This window comes from Pseudonaja textilis, chromosome 2, assembly GCF_049901715.1.
Source record: "Pseudonaja textilis isolate UNSWEBS1 chromosome 2, rPseTex1.2, whole genome shotgun sequence".
Taxonomy (NCBI): Eukaryota; Metazoa; Chordata; class Lepidosauria; order Squamata; family Elapidae; genus Pseudonaja; species Pseudonaja textilis.
The window spans coordinates 5,422,857-5,447,740 of NC_141991.1; the positions used below are offsets into that span (position 1 = coordinate 5,422,857).

Sequence of the window (24,884 nt, forward strand, 5' to 3'; positions counted from 1 at the left end):
TCTACCCCATATCCCTTCCCTGTTAAAGACAGGTGCAGGATTTGGGGGATGAGTCTATGTTGTCCGCACCTCCAAGCGAAGTGAAAATGGTTCCTGTAGTCTGCAATTTTGGGGGAAATTCATACATACTCCCACACCAGAGGTATTCAGCAGGTTCTGACCAGTTCTGGAGAACCGGTAGTGGAAATTTTGAGTAGTTTGGAGAAGCGGCAAATCCCACCTCTGATTTGCCCCCATCTATTCTCTGCCTCCCAAGTCCCAGCTGATTGGCTGGCTCTTCTTTAGTTGCCCTGCACAGGAGAACGGAGCTGGAAAGCAGGTTAGTGGGGTGGGGAGGGAAGGGAGATTTTGCAGTAACTTTCCCCTAGAGTGGGGTGGGAATGGAGATATTGCAGTTGTCAGCGTTCCGGGGAAAATCCATTCCTGTCAATAACTCCAAGACAAACATAATCTCAAAGTACTTTTATTAGAATAGCACCTGGCATATTCTGTGGAATTCCAAAACTAAAAAGTTTTCCTGGATTTCCCACACTGCCCCAACCTACAAACCATCCCCTTTTTATTCATCGTTACATCACATGAACCAATCGCGAAGTAAGTTCCAATTCTTTTTGCGCCACACTCTTTAACCTTGAACTAACAAGAGAATTATATTTTGTCTACTAAGAGCTACTCAATTAACATCACCCCACCCTCCCATTTTCTCCAGCTATGTGGTGAATCCTGATTCCACGGCTGACAGGAGTATCCTTTTCCTGGAGTGGGGTGGGAATGGAGATATTACAGTATCCTTCCCCTGCCACGCCCACAGAACCGGTAGTAAAAAATTTTTTTAATCACACCACTGTCCCACACCATTCAAAGAGTGTTCATCCCAAAGTGCATAGCTAAATGATTATGGAGATGTCATCCAGGTCAGGGGTCCCCAACCACCGGGCCGCGGACCGGTACCGGCCCGTGGAACATTTCCTACCGGGCTGCCGGTTTGCTGGGCGCCGCCATCTTGTTTGATGAGAAAGTGCTTCCGGGCGAGCTTTTCTGGTTGGAAAGCGGCGTTTGGGTCCTGAAGGAATCCTCGCGCCTTAGTTTCATCGAAGGGGAGGGCTTTGAACGAAACTAAGGCGCGAGGATTCTTTCAGCACCCAAGGCAAGGCGAGCCGAGCGACCGTCCCGAAGCCGTCCTGAAGCGAAGCCCATCGACAAAGCTACAAAGGAGGAGTTGAAGGTGACAGGGAGAAGCGGGGGACAGCTGGCTGGCCGGTCGCTGGGCTCACCTTGCCTTGTCATGCATGCTGATGCCGGTACCGGGCCGCGGATCATTTTGTGATGCCGGTACCGGGCCGTGGCTCAAAAAAGGTTGGGGACCCCTGATCCAGGTCATGGTTGTCCCAAAGGTGCATTTTTAGGAGTCAACTGGACTTTCTATTAAAAAGAAAGAAAGAACAAAGACGTTGAGGAAGTCAGCACCATGGTCAGCTCACTGCGGGGGGGGAACGAACCATGGTTTCTCCCGTTGCCTTCAGCACCATGGCCAGCTCCCAATGAAACAACAGTTAAGAGCCAGGAGCTACTTTAGGTCTTTAGCCGAATTGCACTAATAGCTTGATTAACTCAACCCAAAAGTGCTTTTTTTTTTTTCAGGAGGCAACTGACCTTTCTTGGTTTTTGTTTTTTTCTTTTGAAGAGGTTCCGCTTCTCATCCAAGAAGCTTCTTCAGCTATGACAGGATAATGGGGAATGGAAGGATTGTCCTGTCAGAGCTGAAGAAGCATCTTGGATGAGAAGCAGAACCTCTTCAAAAGGAAAAAAAAAAACCAAAACCCAGTTGCTTCCTATAAAAGCAATTTTGGGACAACTGTGACCTGGATGACTTGAGAATCTCTACAGACTTTTAGCTTAATGTTTCTCGGTTCTTGGCAGCCTGAAGACATGTGGACTTTCACACCCAGAATTCCCCAGCGAGCTCCTTTAATGTCATAGCTTTTCCCAACTGATCCTTTGATCACGTACCATCAAGGTGGGGTCAACTCTTAAGCAACCGCAGAGATTTTCTTCCTCTCTTTTTCCTGGTGAGCCATTTGTCCAAAATAGTATAGGGCTGCGGTCGCCAAACGGTGGGCCGGGAACCACCGGGGGTCCGTGAAAATTTTTTGGTGGTCTGCAGAGAAATGTCATCTCCAAAGCACCCCTCCCTCAAAGCAATTAATGCAGGCTGCATGGGAACACAAGGCTGCACTGCCCACATGGCCCGCGGGAACAGAAGGCTTGCGTTGCTTGCGTTGTGAGGTAGTGAGGGGAGGGGGGAAAGGGCAGACGGGGGGGAGTTTGCCCCACTCACTCCATATGCCTCACTTGGCCACCGAGCTGCTTCTTTCTGCTTCTGCTTTTGGCTTCACGCAAGGAAAGCAGCAAAAGTCTTTCTTTCTCTCCCAAACTCTGCCAGAAATGAGCCTTCGGGACCCTGCAAGGCCTCCTGCTCCAAGAGGCTGTGCCAGCAAAGACTCATTTCTGGCGGAGTTTGTGGGAGAGAAAGAAAGACTTCTGCTGCTTCTGCTGTTTTCCTTGCATGAAGCCAAAAGTCTCTCTCTCTCTCTCTCTCTCTCTCTCTCTCTCTCTCCCCCTGAGAACGGAGCTGGAGACAGTATCCTGCGATCCCGAATAAAGAAGGATCAATCAGTAGGAAAATGGGGCGGGGAATTTTCCTGCAGACTGTTGGGGGGATTTTCCCAGGGTCTCTGGTCTGTGGGATTTAAAATTATGAGTTTGGTGGTCCCCGAGGTCCAAAAATTTGGCAAGCCCTGTTACAGAGGACCGTTTCTTGCCGGTCACATCTACCCAACCCATTAGAGCAGGGAGGCAGGGAATGTTGCGGGTCCCATCCCTGAGGGAGATACACCTGACGGGACTGAGAAGAAGGGCCTTCTCCGTGGTGGCTCCCTCCCTCTGGAACATCAATTCCCCCACTCTAACACTCTTTTGGAAGGCGCTGAAGACCTGGTTCTGCCAGCGGGCCTGAGGAACCCAGAGCGGGATGGAGCCCATCAAATGGTTCGTGTGCTCTGCTGTCGTTGGAGCAGGGGTGGGTGGGAGTTTGAGGGTGATTTTTAATTTATTTTTTCCAGATGTTGTTCTATTGTACTTTATTTATTGATTCGATTCTTTTTGTTAGTTTTTATTGGGTTTCTTTTTGTTTTAAATATGGTTTTACATTCTGTAAGCCGCCTTGAGTCGCCCTGGGAGAATAGGCGGCCATATAAAAATCGATCAATCAATCGATCAAATAAATAAATATCTGGTTTTGATCACCACATTGCCAAAAAAAAAAAGGGGGTGTTGAGATTTTTGGAAAAAGTGCAGAGAAGAGCAACTAAGACCATGAAAGGCCTGGAGACTAAAACATATGAAGAAATTGCAGAACTTGGGTTTGGCTAGTCTAGTGAAAAGACAGACCAGAGGTGACATGATAGCAATGTCCCAATTTTGAGGGGTCACCCCAAAGAAGAGGGGGAGTCCACTTAATTTTTCCAAAGCACCTGAAGGTAGGGGCAAGAAACAATGGATGGAAACTGATCCAGGAAAGAAGCAACCTAAAAATAAGGAGAAATTTCCTCACAGAACAATTTACCAGTGAAAATTGCCTTGTGACTGACACCTTGCCTTGAGAACTGGTAGATGCTTCATCACCTTTATATTTTTAAGAAGAAACTGGACAGCCCCTTGTCTGAAATAGTGCAAATGTCAGGTTTCCAAGTGATGAAATCCATTTAAAAAGAAAAGAACAAAGTCCATCTTCAAAAAGATTCCTTTTATTTAGGAAAGCATCAAATTGGCAAAGTCCGTGGTAATTCCGGATCTGACCCAACCCGGAATTAGCCCACAATATCAGAAGTTAGAAACAACCCCCAAAAGTCACATTCTCCAATATAAGCAATGTTGCTTGATGTCATAAATCTCCACCTCAAGGAGCCCAAACACAGACAGCTCATTTCCCACAGGAAGAAGATCACCTACCCTAAACAACTCTTATCTCTACTCCTCCCCCCCTTAGGAATGTGGCAAACCCTTTCCCCCGTGACTGCCACAGAGAAAGTAAGAAAAAGAATGTATAGATAGACTAACTAAAATGGCTGCACTTATGTCAATTTCAGGCTTGACAACAAGGTCTCCTAGGTTGAGCGGAGGGTTGGACTAGAAGACCTCCGAGGTTCCTTCCAACTCTATTCTCATTGATATGGCTCAATCCAATATCAATCAGAAACCAAAAACCAATATGCTTTGAGCAGATAACGTGTGACTGTGGAGAGACACAGAGCCTAGACCATCTGCTGGGATGTACTGATTGTCAGGATTCCAGCGATCGCCCTAATTAAATCATGAGCCAAACTTCAAAAAACTTCAAAAGGTTTATTAGGAGCGACATACCGGCATGACCTGTATGAAGCCAACTCTGGCATATGTAACTTACAGTCACCTGTGACCCTGTTTCCCCTCCCGCCCCCGGGTGTGTCATAAATCCCATTCTCCAATTAAGCATGTTCACCAGGCTGGGTATCATCAATCCCATTCTCCAGTAAAGGAATTTCGTGGCAAAAGCTCTAGTAGCTTAGCTATAATCTTTTTGAGATAAGGTTGGAATGTGCTTCTGAATTCAGGGTCCCCCTGTCTCCCCGGTTTCCAAGTTGCCATGAGAAAATGGGGGGAGGGGGAGCTTTCTCGTGGCAACTTGGAAACAAGTATAGAAACAGACACCGATAATGACTTATTTTTGGCTAACAGCAAAGCCAAGTAGTGGTTTGGTTTGGTTCTTTGTCCATCCCGACACTCCAAGATGGAGAGCCCTTAATGGTGTCCCCAGAAAACATTCTCCTTTTGGCCTTGGTTGCCATGGCAATCCTCAAACAAACAAAAAAAAACCACCCAGATTTTAGACAATGCCCAGATTTTAGAGGATGCAAGAGGCTGGATACACATGGTCTCCCTCTCTGAAAGTCCACAATAATCTTTAAGACACAAGAACACATGGTATAAAATCTGTTTTGAGCAGGATATTCTTCCAAGCACCAGGTGCCCCATTTTGCCTCCCGCCCTGCTACAAATTCAAAACAGGCCAACACATCAAAACTAAACGTGGAAAGGAAGCTAGCAATAAATATTCAAAGCCATACCCCGTTCCCCATTTGTCTTTCATAACGTTACTATTGTATCTGGCATGGGAGAAGAATGTTGGTGGTGGTTGTTATTTTAATCGTAAACTCGTATGATTTATCTTTGTATTTTGATTTTTTCTAATTTGCTCAATTGTTTGCATGACATAAGAGGCCTCTATTAAAACAAAAACAAAAAACAAAGCCAAGTAGGTGGCTTCCTTCTGGCAGTTTAAAGTTTAGTCAAGACAGAGAAGAAGAACGAGACAATCTGTTCTGGCCCAGACCTTGTTCTAAGAAAACAAAACACGAAACAGAGGTAACAGCAAAACCATTTTTTAAAAATGATTCTTTACAAATTCCGTTCCTTCATGGTTAAAAGCCTGTTTCAAACTGATTGTCTCTGATAGGAACGAGCCTTGCCAAGGTTGTGCAAGGCTGCCGAGAACACTAGATCAAGTTGCCAAGAAATATTTCAAGCACTAAGAGTCTCCAAACAGAAACTAAGAGAGTCCGAACGTCCACAAGTCTTGAGTGCAAAAACTTCTTTGCTTCCTGCAAAGAACTCCGGTTTCTCAGCTGGCTTTTATCTCTTAAGGGAGGGGCCATTACCTTGCAGCCTTACTCCTGAGTCGCCCGTGCTGCTGCTGCAGCTGCTCTTTCCTTCAAGCACCCTGCGCGCACGAGCACTGGGCACAGGCTCCTCTGGGTCCTCTTCCATCACTGCTGCCAGCCTCCACAATCTCCGAAGGCAGCACTCCACTCCCTGATGGTCCTGGCTCCATCCCTGCATCACACGCAGGCCCCTCACCTGAATCCTCGCTCTCAGCCATCCGCACCTGCTGCCGGCAAACCACAACACAAATCACCTTTTGATTCATAGGGTTTATTTGACTCCAAAGATCCATCCCCTGCAGTGTGATACTGGCAATAGGTAATAGCATCGGCTGACTGTAACAGGCTGGGCTCATGAACATGTATAATGTATAACCTTATGTAGCCTTATGAAATATTGAATAGAATACTATCACTGTATACACATTTAGATTGGGTGAAACCAGGCTCAGGAGCAGTAATGTGAGAGGGATCTTGGAGTCTTAGCAGACAACCAGCTAAATAGGAGTCAGCAGTTTGCAGCAGCAGCAGCCAAAAAAGCCAATGCAATCCTAAATTGCATTAACAGAAGGATACAATCGAGTTCAAGGGAGGTACTAATACCACTCTGTAAAGCCTTAGTAAGACCACACCTAGAGTACTGCATCGAATGTTGGTCACCACACTGTAAAAAGGATGTTGAGACTCCAGAAAAAGTACAGAGAAGAGAAACCAGGATGATTAGGGGACTGGAGACTAAAACATATGAAGAACGGTTACAGGAACTGGGCGTGGCTAGTCTAGGGAAGAGAAGGACCAGGGGAGACATGATGATCTGTTATCTGTATACTATGGCTGAAGAACTTAAAGATCATTTTGAAATGGAAAACTTTCCATTTTTTCCCCCCTTTTCACAACCCTGTCACCCCTTTTATTGGCGTGGAATCCAGGCAACTGAATTGAGCTTATTTACTGGCCAGATGCCTTTCCTGGCACCTCTTATGTCAGGAAGTTTGCAGCTGATGTTTTCTTTTTCTGCCCTCATAAAACATCCATCCCTGCCTGGGATTGAACCCTCAACCTTTCGAGTGGGAGGCGAGCGTCTTCACCACACTGCTCAAACGGACCACTTCCATACAGTCGCTAAAAACAATGTGGGGATATATCCATTAATCCACCAAGAGCCAAGCTCTAATCAAGGAGGATTTTAATCTCTTGAAGCCTCGTAGTTCATTGAGACAGGTTGTCCTTTCGGAGGCCTCTGAAGTCAGATGGAGAAAGCACCTGGGAGCGATATTTGCAGAGGTGGGTATTCAGCAGGTTCTGGCCCAGTTCTGGAGAACCAGGAGCAGAAGTTTGGAGTAGTTTGGAGAACCAATGTCAGCCTTCAAGATCTTCTACTATTGCTTTGCATCTTTCGGCTGCCATAAGTAACGGGGGGAGGAGCAGGGGACAAGTTGGGAAGCGAACTGGAGGTGGTATAAACTAGCATTGTATAAAATGAGGAGGGGGGAGAGAGTGCATTCTTGCTTAGGTTTCTATTCCTTGCTAAGCTTTCTCTCCTCTGCGCAGCTGCAAACCTTTATCAAACTATGCCAAGGTCAACGGACAGAAGCCTCATCACCACCTGGAGATGCCCACATGATGTTCTTCACAACTTTTAACTGGAAGACTCATTTGAACTATTGGGGGTGGGAACGCTTCCATCGCTTTGTATATGTGATTTACGCGCCTATTTCCTCAGATTCAGAATCTTCGCGTTGCTACCACTTCATTTCCAGTAAAAGATATCTTTTCTCTAATTAAAAGAGTCTTAAGGATTTCTTTCTTGGATTTTGAATGGAGCGCCAGCTGACATTCAGCAAATCCCATTTCTGACTGATCCCCCATCTATTCTCTGCCTCCCGAGTCCCAGCTGATCGGCTGGGTCTTCTTTGGTTGCCCTGCACAGGAGAACGGAGCTGGTTAGTGGGGCTTGGGAGAGAATGGAGATTTTACAGTATCCTTCCTCTGCCACGCCCACCAAGCCACGCCCACCAAGCCACGCCCACAGAACTGGTAGTGGAAAAAAAAATTGAATCCCACCACTGGATATTTGGAATAGTCTTCCAAGGGAGAACTGAACACTAGAGTGTACGAAGGGCAGGGAAGAAATATGTGATTGGACCCAAAAGTTGACAGGAGCAAAATGGTCTTTTTTAAATTCATTTTGACATTGTTATTTAATGTATGGCAGTAGTAAATTAGCCAGGATATTACAGTGGTCGTTTTATGGTTGTTTGGCTGCCAAAGAATGCTAGCAGGAACTGGGCTTGGCTAGTCTAGTGAAGAGAAGGACCAGGGGAGACAGGATAGCGGTCTTCCAATAATCGAGGGGCTGCCACACAGAGGAAAGGGTCAAGCTATTTTCTAAAGTTACTGTAGGCCAGACAAGGAATAATAGATGGAAACTGAACAAGGAAGAGATTTAACCTGGAAATAAGGAGAAACTTTCTGACATGAGAACAATCAACCCATGGAACAGAAGTTGCTCTCAGAAGTTGTGGGAGCGCCATCCCTTGAGACTTTCAAGAAGAGATTGGACTGCCATTTGTCAGAAATGGTGTAGGGTCTTCTGCTTGGGCAGGGGGTTGGACTAGATGACCTACAAGGTCCCTTCCAACTCTTTTTTTTTATTTTTATTTTTTAATAACAAGATAAACATAAGCATACATAACAAAATAAACATAAACATACCACAAAAAACAAAAAAATATCCTTCTTCATGAATTTACATACAGTGCATCGATTGGTTTACCACTTTTTTTTGTGCATCCATTTCCTAGTCACTAGTATAATTATATTACATAATAGCTCATATTATCAATCAATAATTGTATAACCTAATATCATCACTAAAAAAAATCATTTATAATTTTGTTAATTCATATTTTAACGAGATAACTATAGTTTGCTTAATTTATTTTTCAATAAATCATAAGATCATACCAAATCTATCTTAATAATGTTTTATAAAGATAATATTAAGAAAAAAAAAATTTTATGCTAAATCTGAATATTCTATCATTATGTTTTATTATCTAACCATTGATAAAAAAGATTCCAAACTTCATAAAATTGTTTATCTTCTTGTTCTCTGATTTCAAATGTCAATTTACTCATTTCAGCACAATCCAATATTTTCTTAATAGTTTCTTCTTCTGATGGAGTTTTCTCACTCTTCCAGTTCTTAGCAAATACAATCCTAGCCGCTGTTAATATATTTACAATCAAATACTTCAAATTTTTATTATATATATCAAGTAAGATTCCCAATAAAAAAATCTCTGGTTTCAAGTCTATATGTGTCTTTGTCATTTTTTCCAACCATATGCGAATTTTAGTCCAATATTTTCTAGCGTCCTCACAAGTCCACCACATATGGTAGTATGAGCCAGGTATCTGATGACATTTCCAACATTTTTCAGATTTGTTCTTAAACAAATCCCTTCCAACTCTTGATTGTCTGTTAATCTGTTAGTCCGTTTAGTTCCCACTCGTGCGCTATCCAGGATGCCCCACAGGGGGCAAACTAGCTCCACACCAGAAAGACGAGCGGCATCCTGTGGCGTCATCCGGGGCCACTTCTCGTCACCTGTTGCCTCGCAGTGGGGCATCCATCTCTGGCAGACCTCTGACCACAACAAACCCTACCATGTTTCCCACTGAAGTGGTACTAATTTATCTACTCGCAGGTTGCCGCTTTCAAACAATTAAGTGGGCAGAAGCTGAGGCAAGTGACGGGAGATTCCTTCTGTCATGCAGTGCTAGGACTCGAACCGCTGGAGCAGTGACTGGCTCCAGGGTGTTAAAACCACTGAGCTACTGTGCCTATTTTGACAGGTAGAACCACATGGGCCAGTCCTTACATGCCTTTCTATGTTGGCGGTCCGGAGGAGGGAGAGATTGGAGCCTTTATTCATACATGGGCATATGCGAACAGGGCCGCCAGCGCGTACAGGATGTAAATGGGACAAGCATGCACAACGCTCGCAATGCTAGCGCCTGCAGAATGTTTGTGGTGATGCTACCGTGATCGGGAATGCATGCATACACACACACACACACCTGTCATGCCCCTGGTGGAGACTGACTCTGAGGAAGAGGAGGAACAGCCAACAGGGAATGGAAGTGTGGCTCCGGAGGTTGTGGAGGAGGCTGGGGAAGGGCAGAGGCCAGCTGAGCAGTCAGAGGAGGACCCAGGCCCATCCTCTATCCATCCTAGGACACGCAGGGAGGAGAGGATCAGGGTAAAACGTGGTCTACTCTGGAGGAGAGGGCCATGATCCTCTTCATGGGTTGCAGGTGTGAGATCTGCATCAGAGTTTGGACCTGCGTGCTAACAGACGCTGGAAACAAATTAGTGTTTTATTCTTAAAGAAGGTTTATCTTGGTTGGCGTTCTTCCAACAGACTGTCCCTGGTTGTTACCTTCCTGAAGTTGGCCATTATTTATCCTGGTCTGTCAAGGAACTTTATTCAATGCGGTTTGTTTTTGGATTTTTGCTTCGTTATCGGCTCTTTGAATGTGAACTGTGTTTCTTGCCTTTGAAATGTTATTTTGAAAATAGTTGACTCCTCCACTGTGAACAATTAAACAGTGAAGCCAAGTTGAAGGCATCAAAAGGACTTTTAGTTAGGTTTTGGTTTGTGTTATGTTTCTGATATACTCTGGGTCATCACACACACCCATGCACTGGCCGGCCACTCACACGGCCCAATGGTTAACACGCCACAGTCCAGACGTGGTAGGTTGGGGACCTGTGCCTTAGACTATCTTAATGAGTGGAAGTGGAGGGGTTAAGGGCAAGGGATCTGCCCTTGGACCCCCGGCCTTTAGTCGCTGTGCGAACACCAACACCTGCTCATCAGAACGTGTCTCCAAGCCTGATTTGAGTATTCACTTATATTCTGCTTCGCTCGCAGCTTGACAAAAGAATCGGGTGGTGGGGTGGGACATTTGAAATTAGAGGACAAGAGGATAAACAATTTTATGAAGTTTGGGACCTTTTCTATCAATGGCTAGATAATAAAATATAATAATAGAATATTTAGAAACTTAGGAAATAATGAATATATATTTCTTTTTCTCTCTCTCTTTTTTTGGATAATATCTTTATAAAATTTTATTAAGATAGACTCGGCAAGTTTTTATGATTTGTTATAAAATAAATTAAGGAAATTATAGTTATCTCGTTAAAGTATGAATTAATAAAATTATAGTCAAATGATTGTTTAATAATGATATCAGGCTATATAATTGTTGGTTGATAACATGAGCTATTATGTAATATAACTACAATGGAGACTACAAAACGGATGCACAAAAAAAAGTGGTAAACCAACCGATACACTGTCTGTAAACTCATGAAGGAAAGGATGATGTTTTTATGTTTTATGTGTTTTTGTTTGTTGTTAAAATCAATAAAACTTTTTTTTTTTAAAAAGAATTGGCTGGTGGGGGAGGATTGGAATGTCAGTTCTCTGGAAACGCTGCTCTCGCTTCAAGGACCGCCCCCCGAGCAGATGCCACAGCGGGACCAACCGGTTCCCATAACGAAATGAAGTGATTGGTGGACGTAATACATTGTGGGTGGCTTGTGGAGAAAAGGGGGAAGGAACTATGCGCGTCTCAGCCAATCTTCTGGGTCCTGAAGACTTGCTTGAATAAACAAACCACCTCTCCTTTGTAACGTGGTGACAATATTGCTTTATTCGCACACAATCACCCACCTCCGGCCAGAACGGCATCCGCCTGACTCTTAATTGCCCCTCACTTCTTTAATCCTGGTCTGTCATTACCCTACCTATTCTCCACGCTCCCGATCTATTAGCCACCTGTCTTCCTCTCTCACCCCGGATCCCTACAGCTACCATCACCAGGTGCTCCCGCTCACCGTCCCATCGGTGTGCACCGGCCACCCCGCCATCCCAATCCCAGGCAGTCCACAGGCGGGTCTGTCAGGTTGCTGAGCCACCGTCTCTTGCCATCTGAACTTTCGAAGCTGCAGCGGCTGGCGCGCGAAAACAGTTCCAAGGGTTCGGACCTGCAGCAGCCGGCACGTAACCTTTGGCTCATCAGGTCGGCTCGTTAGTTCAGAATCGCGACGGCAGATGCATGACGGATCCTCTGACAGTTCGCCAATGACAGCGTGCTTTGGCGCGGGAAGCCCAGAGCTGCTTTCGCTTCTTCTGTGCAATGTCAACTCATAAAACATTTTGTATACACGTTTTATAGTTGTCGAAAGGAAGGAGGGGGGGAGTTTCAAAGAACAGGTGGCAGTGTTTCAAAGAACAAGCGGAATCGAAAGTGCATTCCATTCATATTTTCTTCAAAGACTGATTAGATGACTGAAGCTTCTGCCATGCAAAAATCTAGTTGGAGAGCATGATTGATGACTCTTGGCTATGGATGTGTTTTGTTGGATGATACACCCAGAGGGGTGGGGGTGGGGAAACAGGATCAAGGGTGGCAGTGAATTACGTATCTCAGAGTCGGCTATGCCCAGGCTAATGCCGGCATGTTAACTTCTAATAAAGCCTTTGAAGTTTTGGGAGTTTGGCTCGAGGCTCATGATTTAATTGGAGTAACTGCTGTTATCCTGACAGTGGATTTAATTCAGTAAAGTTTGCACTCTTGGTAAAACAATATCCCGAGGAGTTTCTTTTTCCGGATTCTCCAACTGGACAGTCGACACACAGCAGTAACCACCATCTGGATTTTTTCACCCGCTCTTCCACCCCTCCGCCGCCTCTGTGGCAATTAAGGGACACGGGTTGAATCGCAGCCAAGGAACAAGACAGCATGATCCACGCTTGAATTAATTTAAATTTTATTTAAAAGTTCATTTATTGAATATTCATTATTAAAAGTTCACTTACTGGATATTATTACTTTCTGTACATTTCCCAAATGGTTTAAAAAAAATTACTATTCGATGGGTGTTTCGCTACAGTTATCTGCCCAACTCATAAAATCCTGATGATCTCTTTGGAAGGAAGGATTCCAAATCTAGAGCCAGACTGTAGCTCTCTTGGGACTGATGTCCCCCCCAAAAATAAAAATCACGGAGTAGGGAAAAGAGGGGAAGGAGAGCATCTCCAATGCTCAAGGGACAGGAAGATCTCCCCAGATACAAAAGGAGTAGCCACTCAGAGGCCCCTTTGTCATTTTGAGACGCAGCTCTGGCAAATATCTAAGAGCAGCTTCTCAACGTAAATCAAGAATGCCCTAACTAGACAATAACATCATTATTTCTACTTTGTTGTATCTAGTCTTTCTATTCTGACCTAGACCTCCCAAGATCATGAAGCAGGAATCCTCATCCTGATAAAAAAAAAACCCTTTTTTATATAGGAAAGTGAATTCCCCTCCAGCAAAGTCCTGGCAAACAGTCTTTCGTAAGATTTCACAACTACAGACCTTTTATCAGGCTTGGAGAGTTGCCAGGCCGTTATCTTCCAAACGCCACGCTGTAGCAGCAATGACTTGGCAAGAAGTCAGGAAGGAGATCTTCACTCTTAATGAATGGAACTAATTGTCTCCTGCAAACACCACGCCCCTTTCGCTCCTCTTTATTCCCTAGGGGAGGGGCCATTCGCCATCCACTTAAGCCTTTACTCCCGAGTCGACCCTTGTTCCTTAGCTCTTCCCTTCTCCTGGCAGCTCTGTGCATGCGCCCACTGGGAACAGGCTCCAGCTGTTCTTCTGCTCCACTGATCTCCGACTCCAAAGGCAGCTGATAACTGTCAGACAGCGCTATCTCTGCCTCCGATGCAGAGCCCTTGTCAGAACCTTCCCTAGACTCCAGGATTGGCCCACGTTCCTCCGCAACCTCCTTACTGTCCGAGTCTGTCTGCCAGCAGCTGCTGGACCACAACACTTTCTTCATCTCCTTGGTCAGCCAATTCCTTTCTGCAGGTAGTCCTTGACTTATGACTGGTCGCTTAATGGGCGTCCAAAGTGACGACGGAGCTGCCTTGCGGGTATTTACTACCTAGATTCAAAGTTACAATAGTCACTCCTCCCATGGTCACGCAATCACACTGCGAGCATTTGGCAACCGGGCCATGTTTACAGCTATTAGCAGGGCCCTGTGGTCACGTCACCAGCATTTATTTCTGGCTTCCATTTAAACAGCCCCATAACAAACTATCTGTTCATTTAATGGCCACCACCAAAAAGTTTGTAACATCGTAACTTCCGGCCATAATGGGCAGACTCCATTACAGTCGTAACTCAAGGACTACCTGTATCTGATTACCAGTTTCCTCCCTTTTTATTAGCAGTCACGCTATTATGCAGCCGACTTGTGCAGGATTGACCAGTTGCGATGCTGCTTTCCAATGAGGAACATTTCTCAACTCTCTTGTAAGCCAACTAATCAGGAGAAAACTCACTTAGCTACAGAAACCTCAAGCGATAAGAGAATCCTTCAAGCACCATTAAAAATAAAATAAAAGGAAAGGAAAAAAAAGAATTATTTTCATGTACAAATACCCAAACAATAACACACCACAAGAAAAGCCAATTCTTGCGTTCATACCAGCCCTGGATGAAAGGAAGGAAGGAAGGAAGGAAGGAAGGAAGGAAGGAAGGAAGGAAGGAAGGAGGGAGGAGGAGGAAAGAAAGAAAGGAGAAAGAAAGAAAGAAAGAAAGAGAGAAAGAAAGAAAGAAAGAAAGAAAGAAGGAAGGAAGAAGGAAGGAAAGAAAGAAAGAAAGAAAGAAAGAAAGGAAAAAGAAAGAAAGAAAGAAAGAAAGAAAGAAAGGAAGGAAGGAAGGAAGGAAAAGGAAAAGGAAAAGGAAAGGAAAGGAAAGGAAAGGAAGGAAGGAAGGAAGGAAGGAAGGAAGAAAGGAAGAGGAAATAACAAAGGGATTTCTTTCGTGCTCCCATCTTCCAAAGAGTTCAGAGAAATAGCTTCTCCATTCATAAATTATGAAGCTCCACTTAGCTATGGAATTAACCCATTTGTGGGGAATCACACAACTACACAAAGCGGTGGAGAGGATTTACACAACTTAAGTCACAAAAGATAAAGGAAGCAATAAAAGGAAGCAACTTTGCCATGGTTTATAAACTCAGTGATGCAATTCTTCTCCTTCCCTATTCTCAGCGTTCAAATCTTCACAATGCCCCTAAGGGTCGGTCAGTCCAAGTATCAGATCCATGGATCTGCCATTCTTCAGTGGAAGAAGAAGAAAAAAAAAGGAGCGGGTGGTGGTGTGTGTTTGATACAAGTAATCCTTTTTGATGTAACCTGAATATCTGAATTCTTGTACTGAATCTGTATAACTTGCACATGATATACAACTGGGGGACTGGAGCCCAGATGCCTGGAAACTTGTCACCTCTTAAAGAGATAGCAAGAGGAGAAGAGGGGGCCATAAAAATCCCAGCCTCGAAAGAAACTTCCTGGGAAGTTCTTCTCAACTACAATCCCAGGAAAAAAAAGGGGTGGGTAGGGAATTAACATGTTGCTTCTTTGCATTGAGGAAATCCACACCGGACTAAGGGGGGGAGGGGTTCTAACTCCCTTTATCTAAGCTGCATGCCTGGAGGCATACTAGACCCTGCTTTGAACGTCACCTGGATCTTTTTTCTTTTTCAATAAAGAGATCCTGTTGAAATACCCAGCTTTCAAAAGTTCTGTGATGACCCTTATCGCAAACGTAATAAAATTCCCAAACGTGAATAAATTTCCTTTAATGCCTCCAACTTGGCCTCACTGTTCAATTGTTCCCAGTTGGGAGATTAAAACTCTTCCCAAAAAGAGTCTCCAAAAGAAAGAAATACCGTCCAAACTCAAAGAACAGATAACGGAGAAATTTAAAAAAAAAACAAAACTGAAGGAATTTCCACGACAGATCAGGATAATTAATTACAAACTTCAAGAAGATAACAAGGCACAGTCCCGTTGGAAGAATGCCAACCAAGATAAACCTCAGCCAGAAATAAAACATGCTTTGCTTCTAGCAATGCTGTTTTAAATGCCCCTCCTTTATACTATTCCCCCCAGCTGCAGCCAATGAGGGGGATCGTGGCCGCTTCCTCTCCCGTAAGCCACATTGTTCCCTTCTCCATTCCTCCCTGCATGCCCTAGGACGAAGAGATGGGCCTGGATCTTCCTCTGACTACCCAACTGGCCTCTGCCCTTCCCCAACCTCCTCCACACTTCCACTCCTTCTCGGCTGTTCCTCCTCTCCCTCAGAGTCAGTCTCCAACAGGGGCATGACAAGTTCATTCTTATTGTCTGAAGGGGAGAGAGTCCGGGCCTTACACCAAGAGTCACCAATGGACCTGAGGGATATTCAAGGTTGCATTTTGATGGCCGTCGATAAAACTGTCCGGAAAACTAATGAGAGCTCACTGGGGGCGGAAAAACACACACCGCAGTGTATTTTTCATTTTATTTTATTTTTATGAATAAGAGATTTGAACCCAGGGCTCCCAGGTCCTCTGCTGAGCATAGAACTCCTTTCAGGGTAATTTTAGGTAGTCCTCGGTTTACAATCCTCCGTTTAACGACTGTTCACATTGACAACAGTACTGGGGAAAAAAAAGCGATTTATGACTTTTGAGGGGATCGATGGCTGTTGCGGAAGCCCCAGAGTCACCTGATCGAAACTTGGACCTTTAGCAACCAACTTGTATTTATGACAGGTTGCAGTGTTCTTGGGAGGGAGTCACATGATCTCCTTTGGTAACGTCCTGAGGAGCTAAGTCAACGGGAGAAGCCGTTGATTCCCTTTATGACCGTGTGGTTGACTTAACGACTGTTGGAACTCACTTAAACCACCCGTGACAGGAAAAGTCGCGTAATGGGGGACAAAACTCACTTTTGACTGTGTCGTTTAGCAACAGAAACGCCGCACTCGGTTGTGGTTGTTAAGTCGAGGCCTACTGTTCTTGACCCAGCTCCCAAACAGAACAAACAAATGTTCCTGTCAACTCCTAAAATATTTCTCTGGTCTTTTTAGAGTTGCAACAGGAAGGGACGGGGAAGCAGTGCAATCAGCTTGCAAAACCGAAAGTGTGCTCCCATAAATAGTTTTCAAGGATAGTAACTAGGTGACCAAAGTTTCTGCCGCACAAAATTCTAACTGGAGATCACGACTGATGACTCTGGGCTATGGATGTGTCCCATTGGAGAATATGAATTATGATACACTCGGGTGGTGGTGGAGGAAAACCAGGGTCAAAAGTGGCAATGAATGATGTGTCTCAGAGTCGGCTACACCCAGGCAGTGCTAGACATGATAACTCCCAATAAATCCTTTTGAAGTTTTGGAAGTTTGGCTCGAGACTCATGATTTAAAAGGTAGGCGGGTAACTGCCGGAATCCTGGCAGTTCCCTTTATTAGGAGCGCCAGCAGCCCTAGCAAAATCTCTCTCTCTCTCTCTCTCTCTCTCTCCCTCCCTCCCTCTCTCTCACAGCAGGCTAACAAGTCTGTCCAGCAGGGAGATGAATAGTTGTCTGTCAAACTTAAGGATTACTGTCCCCTGCCTTTTATCCCCAGAGCTTAGGGTGGGGCTTTGCCAGCAGCAGTGGCTCTTCGGTCCCAAGGCCCGCTCCATAGATTTCCACTGCTCTCCTCTCCTCTCTGCCTTCTGTGCAGCTGCTTGTCAGGCACTGGACTCAGCTGTTCCTTCTCTTCCTCATCAGCCAAACCTCCAGACCTGGGGGCTGTTAACTCTCCATCTGAGGGCTGATGGATGGCCCAGGCTCCACCCTTCTCTCTCTCTCCGCCAGTTCCTTTCCTTCTTCCCCTCGGAGCTCCCAGGTTGCCTTGACGCTGACTCCGATCCCCACGCCTCCTCTTCCTCCTCTGATTCAGCCGCTGGAGGGGGAGCCGGCCGATGGGTCACAACAACTACCTGCAATCACCTGTTATGGTGCCTTAGCCTTAAGCTTATCACGTGAAACAGAAAACTGCTCTGCATTAGATCCCACCATTAACAGACTCACGCAGTGGTGGCTAACCTTTTTGGACTCCTGTGCCAAAAATTGTGAACGCGCTTACACGCTCGCGCTCGCCTGCCAGCACCTAGGAGTCAATGCCTGCCCCTCCGCCTCCTACTCATGCGTGCGCAATCTCCCCCTCCCTGCCACCGCCTCTTACCTGCGCTGTACCTCAGAGCTGATTTTCGGCCGGTTTGAGGCCTTTTTCGGAGGCTCGAGGAAGGCTTCTGCAGGCCCAAAACTATCCCGGTTTCATCACTTCCAGTATTTTCAGAAAAACAGGAAGTGACGAAACGGGGATAGTTTTTGGCCTGCAAAGCCTGCAGAAGCCTTCCTCAAGCCTTTGGGAGGTCAAAAAAGGCCTCAAACCAGCCGAAAATCAGCTGTGAGGCACGCGCAGGCATGTGCAGTGAGGTAAGTTTGCCTGTAACTCATGTGCTGGCACAAATGGCTCTGCGTGCCACCTGTGGCAGGTGTGCCATAGGTTCGCCATTACAGGACTAAAGGTAGTCCTTGACTTACAGCAGTTCATTTAGCGACTGTAGCTACACCGGCACCACCGAAAGAAGTGACTTATGACCCTGTCTCACATAACAGTGGCAGCGTCTCCATGGTGACATGATCAAAATTCAGACCCTTGACAACTGACTCATATTTATGACGGTTGCAGTGTCCTGGGATTATTAACCACCCCTTTTGCGATCTTCCAATAAGCAAAGTCAACGCGGAAGCCTGATTCATTCAACGACTGTGTGGCTAATTTAACAACTGCAGTAATTCACAACAACCGTGGCAAGAAAAGTCCTAAAAAAGGGGCAAAAAACTAACTTAGCAACAGAAACGTTGGGCTCATTTGTGGTCGTAGGTTGAGGACTAAAAAAAAGCAAAACAAGATTAGACACTAAAAATAATCAGAATTATTTATTGCCGCCTCTCGAATAGGAGCCCGGAAGTCAACAGATATTGCTTGTGAAATAAGAATCCCAAAATGTCACTCAAATTGAGGAGTTAACCTCCTGTCAGTTAGGAAACTTAAAACGATCAAAAGTGCCTGAGTAACACAATGGCATTATCAACTCTCCCTCACACTGATGGTGTTACCCAGCCAGGTAATAAAATGTTCTGCAAGGAAACCAACCCCCAGGAAGAAAGCAGCAAGAACCCAACATTTTTAGTCTACCCGGAGAGGCCTAAAACTACACACACAGACACATACACACACACACACCCCTCGCACACACTCAGCTGGTTTAATACAGCACTACAGGTCTATAACTCTGAGGGGAAAAAGGGAAACTTCTTTGGTTCTTTGCACAAGCTAGAAAGGAATGTTTCCAACAAAACTGTTAAGTGTTAAACTGACAGCCACACAGACACTGGGGTGTGCGTTCACACAAGACATCAACTCAAAAGCAAACGAAACACAGGAGGCCTTGGTGCAGGGGTCCCCAACTTGGGTTGTTGGCTACCGGGCCCTGTGTGTGACTAGCCAGTGCGTGCGTTTTTGCACAACACACACTCCCACTGGCGTCACTGCAAATGTTGCATGCACGCTCACGACCCTGTTCGTGCCAAGCACACGTGTGTAAAGGTGCCTGACCCCCACCCCCAGGGCCAGCAACCCAGAAAAGTTGGGGAACTTTGCCTTAATGCAAGGGGGGTCTTCGGGTTTAAGGCTTGGGGACTTCAACTCCCAGAATTCCTGAGCTAACGTGACTGGAGGAGGAATTCTGGGAGTTTGAAGTCCACAAGTCTTAAAGCTGTCAAGCGTGAAGACCCATGATTTAAAACTCCAACGGAGTCTGGAGATTTAACAGATTAACAGAGTTGGAAGGGACCTTGTAGGTCATCTAGTCCAACCCCACCCCATCCAAGCAGAAGATAAGCAGCCGGACAGCCGACTCTCCAGGAAGTGCTTTCCTGCACACTACAGAGGGTTGGATTAGATGACCTTTGCTGTCCCTTTCAGTTCTGCAGGTCTTTGATTTAACTGAATGGTCTTCAAACTTGGCAAGTTTAAGAGTTGTGGACTTCAACTCCCAGAATTCCTGATCTAACGTGACTGGAGGAGGAATTCTGGGAGATGAAGTCCACAAGTCTTCAAGCTGTGTTTCAAGCATGGCTACCATAAGACTTGTGGACTTCAACTCCCAGAATTCCTGATCTAACGTGACTGGAGGAAGAATTCTGGGAGTTGAAGTCCACAAGTCTTCAAGCTGTCAGGTTTGAAGACCCCTACCTCAGTGTGATAGGGTGAACCGGAGGGACAATTCCCTAGTGGTCACAGACTCCGTTCCAAAACAAACCAAGGCTGAGAGGGTCACATGGCACATCAAACCCAGTTAGTTTTATCCCTGAGTTCCAGAACTAACCCAACTACCTGAACTTCACACAACCCACTGAACCCTGAATTAACTGCGCGTAGCTGGCCAGACAGTCCCAATCTGGGAGGAGATTGTAAACAGGTAGTCCTCGATTTACAAACATTCGTTTAGTGGCCGTTCAAACAGTTCATTTAGTGACCGCTCAAACCATTCCATTTAGTGACCACTCCAACAAATCCACGACTGTTTTTCACACTTTTTGACTGTTGGCAGCATCCCGTGATCAAAATTCAAACTGACTCGTATTTATGACCGTCGCAATGTTCCTGGGGTCAGGGGATCCCCTTTTATGGACCTCCTGCCAAGCAAAGTCAACGGGAGAAGCCAGATTGGCTTGAACCACCAAGTCGCAAAGTTAAAAAACTGCAGTGACTCATTTAACGACAGCGGCAAGAAAGACTGTAAAAACAGGGCAACATTCCCTTTAAAACAAATCTTTCGCTTCAGCAACAGGAATTGGGGGCTTGGTTGTGGTCGAGGACTACCTGCAGGGTGGAATAGTTCCGGTTGCCCCCCCAAAAAGGAAGCCGAGGAGATGGGAAGAAAGATGAGGAGAATTTCAAGGATGGTGAAACTTCTGGATAATACGTGAAGAGCCATCAGATTTTTCTGGAGCAGGGGTCTCCAACCTTGGCCACTTTTAAGACTTGTGGACTTCAACTCCCAGAATCCTCCAGTCAGCATAGCTTGTGGACTTCAACTCCCAGAATCCTCCAGTCAGCATAGCTGGCTGAGGAATTCTGGGAGTTGAAGTCCACAAGTCTTAAAGTGGCCATGGTTGGAGACCCCTGCTCTGGAAGGTGTGGATTCATTCAGGACTATAGAATGGAAGTCTACTGAAGGATATCCAAGCTTTTATGAGGAGGAATTTATTGATCAGAAAAGCCACTAAACTAGGGTTCCCCAAACTGTGGGCGGCGACCCACTACTGGGCCACGGCCTATTGGTCACCAGGCCACGGGTGTAGCTGGCTGACGCGCGCACGTGTGTGCTTACAAATGTTGCAGGCTGTCAACTCGTAAATCATTCCTATGCTGGTTTCCGAGTTGCCTTAAGAACGGGAGGGGGGGAGGGTAAAGACATGAGGGAGCAGTGTAGCAGATGAAGTCCAGGAGCACATTCCACGCTTATCTTGCGGAGATTAGTCTAGGCTACTGGCTAGGCTGCCCTTCCCACAAAAATCCTTCATTGGAGAATGTGATCGATGACACCCAGCTCTGAGAATGGTTGGAGAATCTGATTTATGACATTCAAGGGGATGAGGGGAAAACAGGGTCAGAGGGGATAGTAAATTACGTGTCTCGGAGTTGGTTTCATAAGGGTTAATGCCGGACACGTTGCTCCTAATAAATTTTTGGGATTCTTTTGAAGCTTAGCTCAAGGCTCATGATTTAATTTAGGGCAATCCTCGGAACCCTGACACAGGCGCTCGCAGCCCCACTCGTGCGGGCCCTTGAAGTCCCTTCACGCGAACATCACCGCGTGCGTCACCAGCGCTCGCGACTCTTCTCATGCATGCAACTTAACTGTGGGCAAGGAAGGTTGCACAATGTGGCTCAACTCACTTAACGCCTGTCTTGCTTAGCAAACGGATACTTGGGGCTATGGTGGTCGCACGTCAAGAACCACCTGTAGTTTCCCCGAAACTACAACAAGAGGGGACTTCTTGAAATCTCCACTGTTAATGACCTTGGTCTTGCCAACTACCGTGACGCCTGAAATACCACATTCCCAGACTGCAGACCGAAAAAGCTGAGTTAGTGTTGTGGGAAACGTAATTTTCGAGGGGTGGAAAAATGGAAATGATACAAGTGGAAGTCTGTGGAGATTTTTCAGTCATCCAGCTCATGGTTGTCCCGAAGATGCTTTTTCAAGAGGCAATTGGATTTTCTCGTTTCGTTTTTTTGACGTTTCGCTTCTCATCCAAGAAACTTCTTCCTTCAGCTCTGGCTGGATGGTGAGGAAATTAAAGGATTTATACTCCTTGTAGACAAGCTGGTCCTTTGCATCCTTTTTAGAGAGTCGTTGAGACCACTTGGAAGTCTATGTGTGTCCTGAGAGTCACAGAAGTGGAAGGATAAGACATCGAATATCTCCCGTCTACCCCACAGTCCTTTCATCGAGTCCAAAACAGCTTTGTCAACTCATAAAATATTTCTATAGTCTTTTTAGAGTTGCCAGCAGAAAGGGAAGGAGGAGCAGTGCGGCAGCTTGCAAACCGAAAATGCATTCCATAAATGCTTTCAAAGATCGTAACTAGGTGACTGAAGTTTCTGCTGTTGTGGGCCGTGGTGAGTCCCGTGGGCGTTGTTGGAGGGGCGCACACAGCTTCTTTTAGACAGGCTGCAACTCGGGTCAGGGGAGGGTGAGTCAGTGGGTCACCAGGTTGTCAGGATGGACGGCACAACCTACCATCGGACCCCCCGTTCTTGCCTTTTTTTTGCCCTCCACCCCACGGAAATCCCGGAAGGCGAGAATAGAGGTAGAGTAGAGGTGGGGTAAGGAGCTTAGTTTCACTTTTCAAAGTGACTCTTTTATTGCTTTTAAAATCAGGATTAAAATAATAAAAAAAAAACAGATAAAAATGCAGACAAGGTCAAAGGAAAAGAAACATACACAGAATGTACTTTTTTTTTAAAATGAAAAAGACGTGTAATGTCAACTCTTAAAATATGGTCTTTTTAGAGTTGCCAACAGAAAGGGAAGGGGGAGCAGTGCGGCGGCTTGGAAATCGAAAGTGCATTCCATAAATAGTTTTCAAAGAAAGGAACTAGGTGACTTGAAGTTTCTGCCGCGCGAAATTCTAACTGGAGAGCATGACTGATGACTCTGGGCTATGGATGTGTCCCATTGGAGAATATGAATTACAATACACCCAGGTGGTGGGGGGAAAAAACAGGGTCAAGGGTGACAATGAATGATGTGTCTCAGAGTCGGCTACACCCAAGTAGCTCCGGCATGTCGTCTCCTAATAAATCTTATCTTGAGCTTTGACATTCAGGCTCATGATTTAAATGGGGGTCACTACTGGAGTCCTGACTGGCTTCACCACTCAGGTGAACCCGACGACATAAGATAAACCTCCAAGAAGTCTCAACAGCTCTCTAAAAAAGAATGCAAATGACCAGCTGCCTGCGAGGCGTAAAATCCTTCCGTTCCTCACCAACCAAAGACGAAGCAGCTTCTTGGATGAGAAGAAGAAAGTCCAGTTGTCTCTCGATTAAAAAAAAAAGCATCTTTGGGATACAAATGGAAGTAGTCTTTGGCCTCTTCAGAGTAGCATCCTAACTCAAGAAGAACTCCAAACCACGCCAAGTCAACCGAGGCCGCAGAAACCCACGCCTGGCATATCTATAGGCAGGAATGCTTTTGTGATTGTAGGTTTATGTCTCTGCTGCCCTAAATGGTGATTCTACTGTGTTTCTCATCAACCGGAGCGGGGTGAGGTGGGGTTGAATAATAATAATAATCATAATCAAACGACACTGAAAACGCTACCGGGCCCATCCACGGGCAGCCTCTCTCAGTGGTGGTGCTTGATAAAGTTTGAGTTGTCACTGAACCTCTTCCCGCAGACCGAGCACTCGTAAGGCTTCTCGCCCGTGTGGATCCGCTTGTGGACGATGAAGTTGGAGTAGTCATTGAAGCGCTTGCCGCAATCCAGGCACTTGTAGGGTTTCTCGCCCGTGTGGATGCGCTTGTGGCGGGTGAGGCTCGAGCCGGTGTTGAAGCCCTTCCCGCAGTAAGAGCACTTGTACGGCTTCTCACCTGTGTGGACCCGCTGGTGGATGAGGAAGGCGGCCCGGCTGACGAAGCTCTTCCCGCACTCAGAGCAGTTGTACCACTGGTCGCCTGAGTGGGTCCGCTCGTGGGCGATAAGGTTGGAACGGCGCCGGAAGACCTTGCGGCAAATCAGGCAGGTGTTGTCTGGCTCGCTGGGGAAGAGGCTGGGCTGCAGGACGCTCTCGTCCAAGTCCTCGTAGGTCCCCTGGGAATTGATGAATTTGCCCTCCGCCTTCTCCTCGCTGTTCCAGTAGAGGGTTTCGGAAGCTTCTCCCGGATTGGGAGAACAAGAGACGCCGGGCTGGCCTCTACCGGACCACTCCCAACCCGACTCTCGATCCTCGCTGTCTTCCTCGCAGAACTCCTCTTCATCTACATAAATGGATAGAAAAATCCATATACATTGAATCAATCAATCAATCAATCTGCTGGCATCCTCATTCTCTGTCCTGCATTTCTTATCATCCATCCATCCATCTATCCTCCATCTACCTACCATCTATCAATCAATCATCTACCATCTATTAATCAATATCTATCAACCAATCATCTATCTACCTACCATCGATCCATCTATCATCAATCAATCTCTTGTCTCCAAATAAATGAATGAAAATGAATAAATCAATCTGCTATAATTCTCTTTCTGTACCTCACATAATTTCTCATCATCTATATAAACGTTTTTATAAATATATAAGTAGATTGAATCAATTTCCTTGAATCTTCATTCTAACCTGCATAATTTTCATACATGTGTGTATATACACACACACACACATGCACGTGTGACATATATGTATGTTTAAAAAAATATATTCTGCACCTCAGTTAAATTTCTCATCATCTATATAAACAGTGATATAAAAGAAGAAACAGACATCCTGAGATCTCTGGAATTTAAAATTACATTTATTGTACTTACTAAACTTTCGTCAACCTCTGCTGACATCGACAGAGTATTAAGCTACCATTACAAA

The 24,884-nt window shown here is 45.7% G+C and overlaps 1 protein-coding gene across 3 annotated transcripts in view; it reads right to left on the reverse strand.

Annotated features, from left to right (window-relative positions):
* Window positions 1-12,587: 12,587 nt before the first annotated feature.
* LOC113450222 (uncharacterized) overlaps window positions 12,588-24,884 on the reverse strand; it is a 29,602-nt gene continuing 17,305 nt past the window's right edge. For all 3 annotated transcript variants that reach the window (XM_087928238.1, XM_026721390.2, XM_087928239.1), the window contains exon 4: window positions 12,588-24,276. In XM_087928238.1, the coding sequence (XP_087784364.1) occupies window positions 23,645-24,276 (632 nt within the window). In that variant the 3' untranslated portion in view covers window positions 12,588-23,644. The remainder of the gene's footprint in view (window positions 24,277-24,884) is intronic.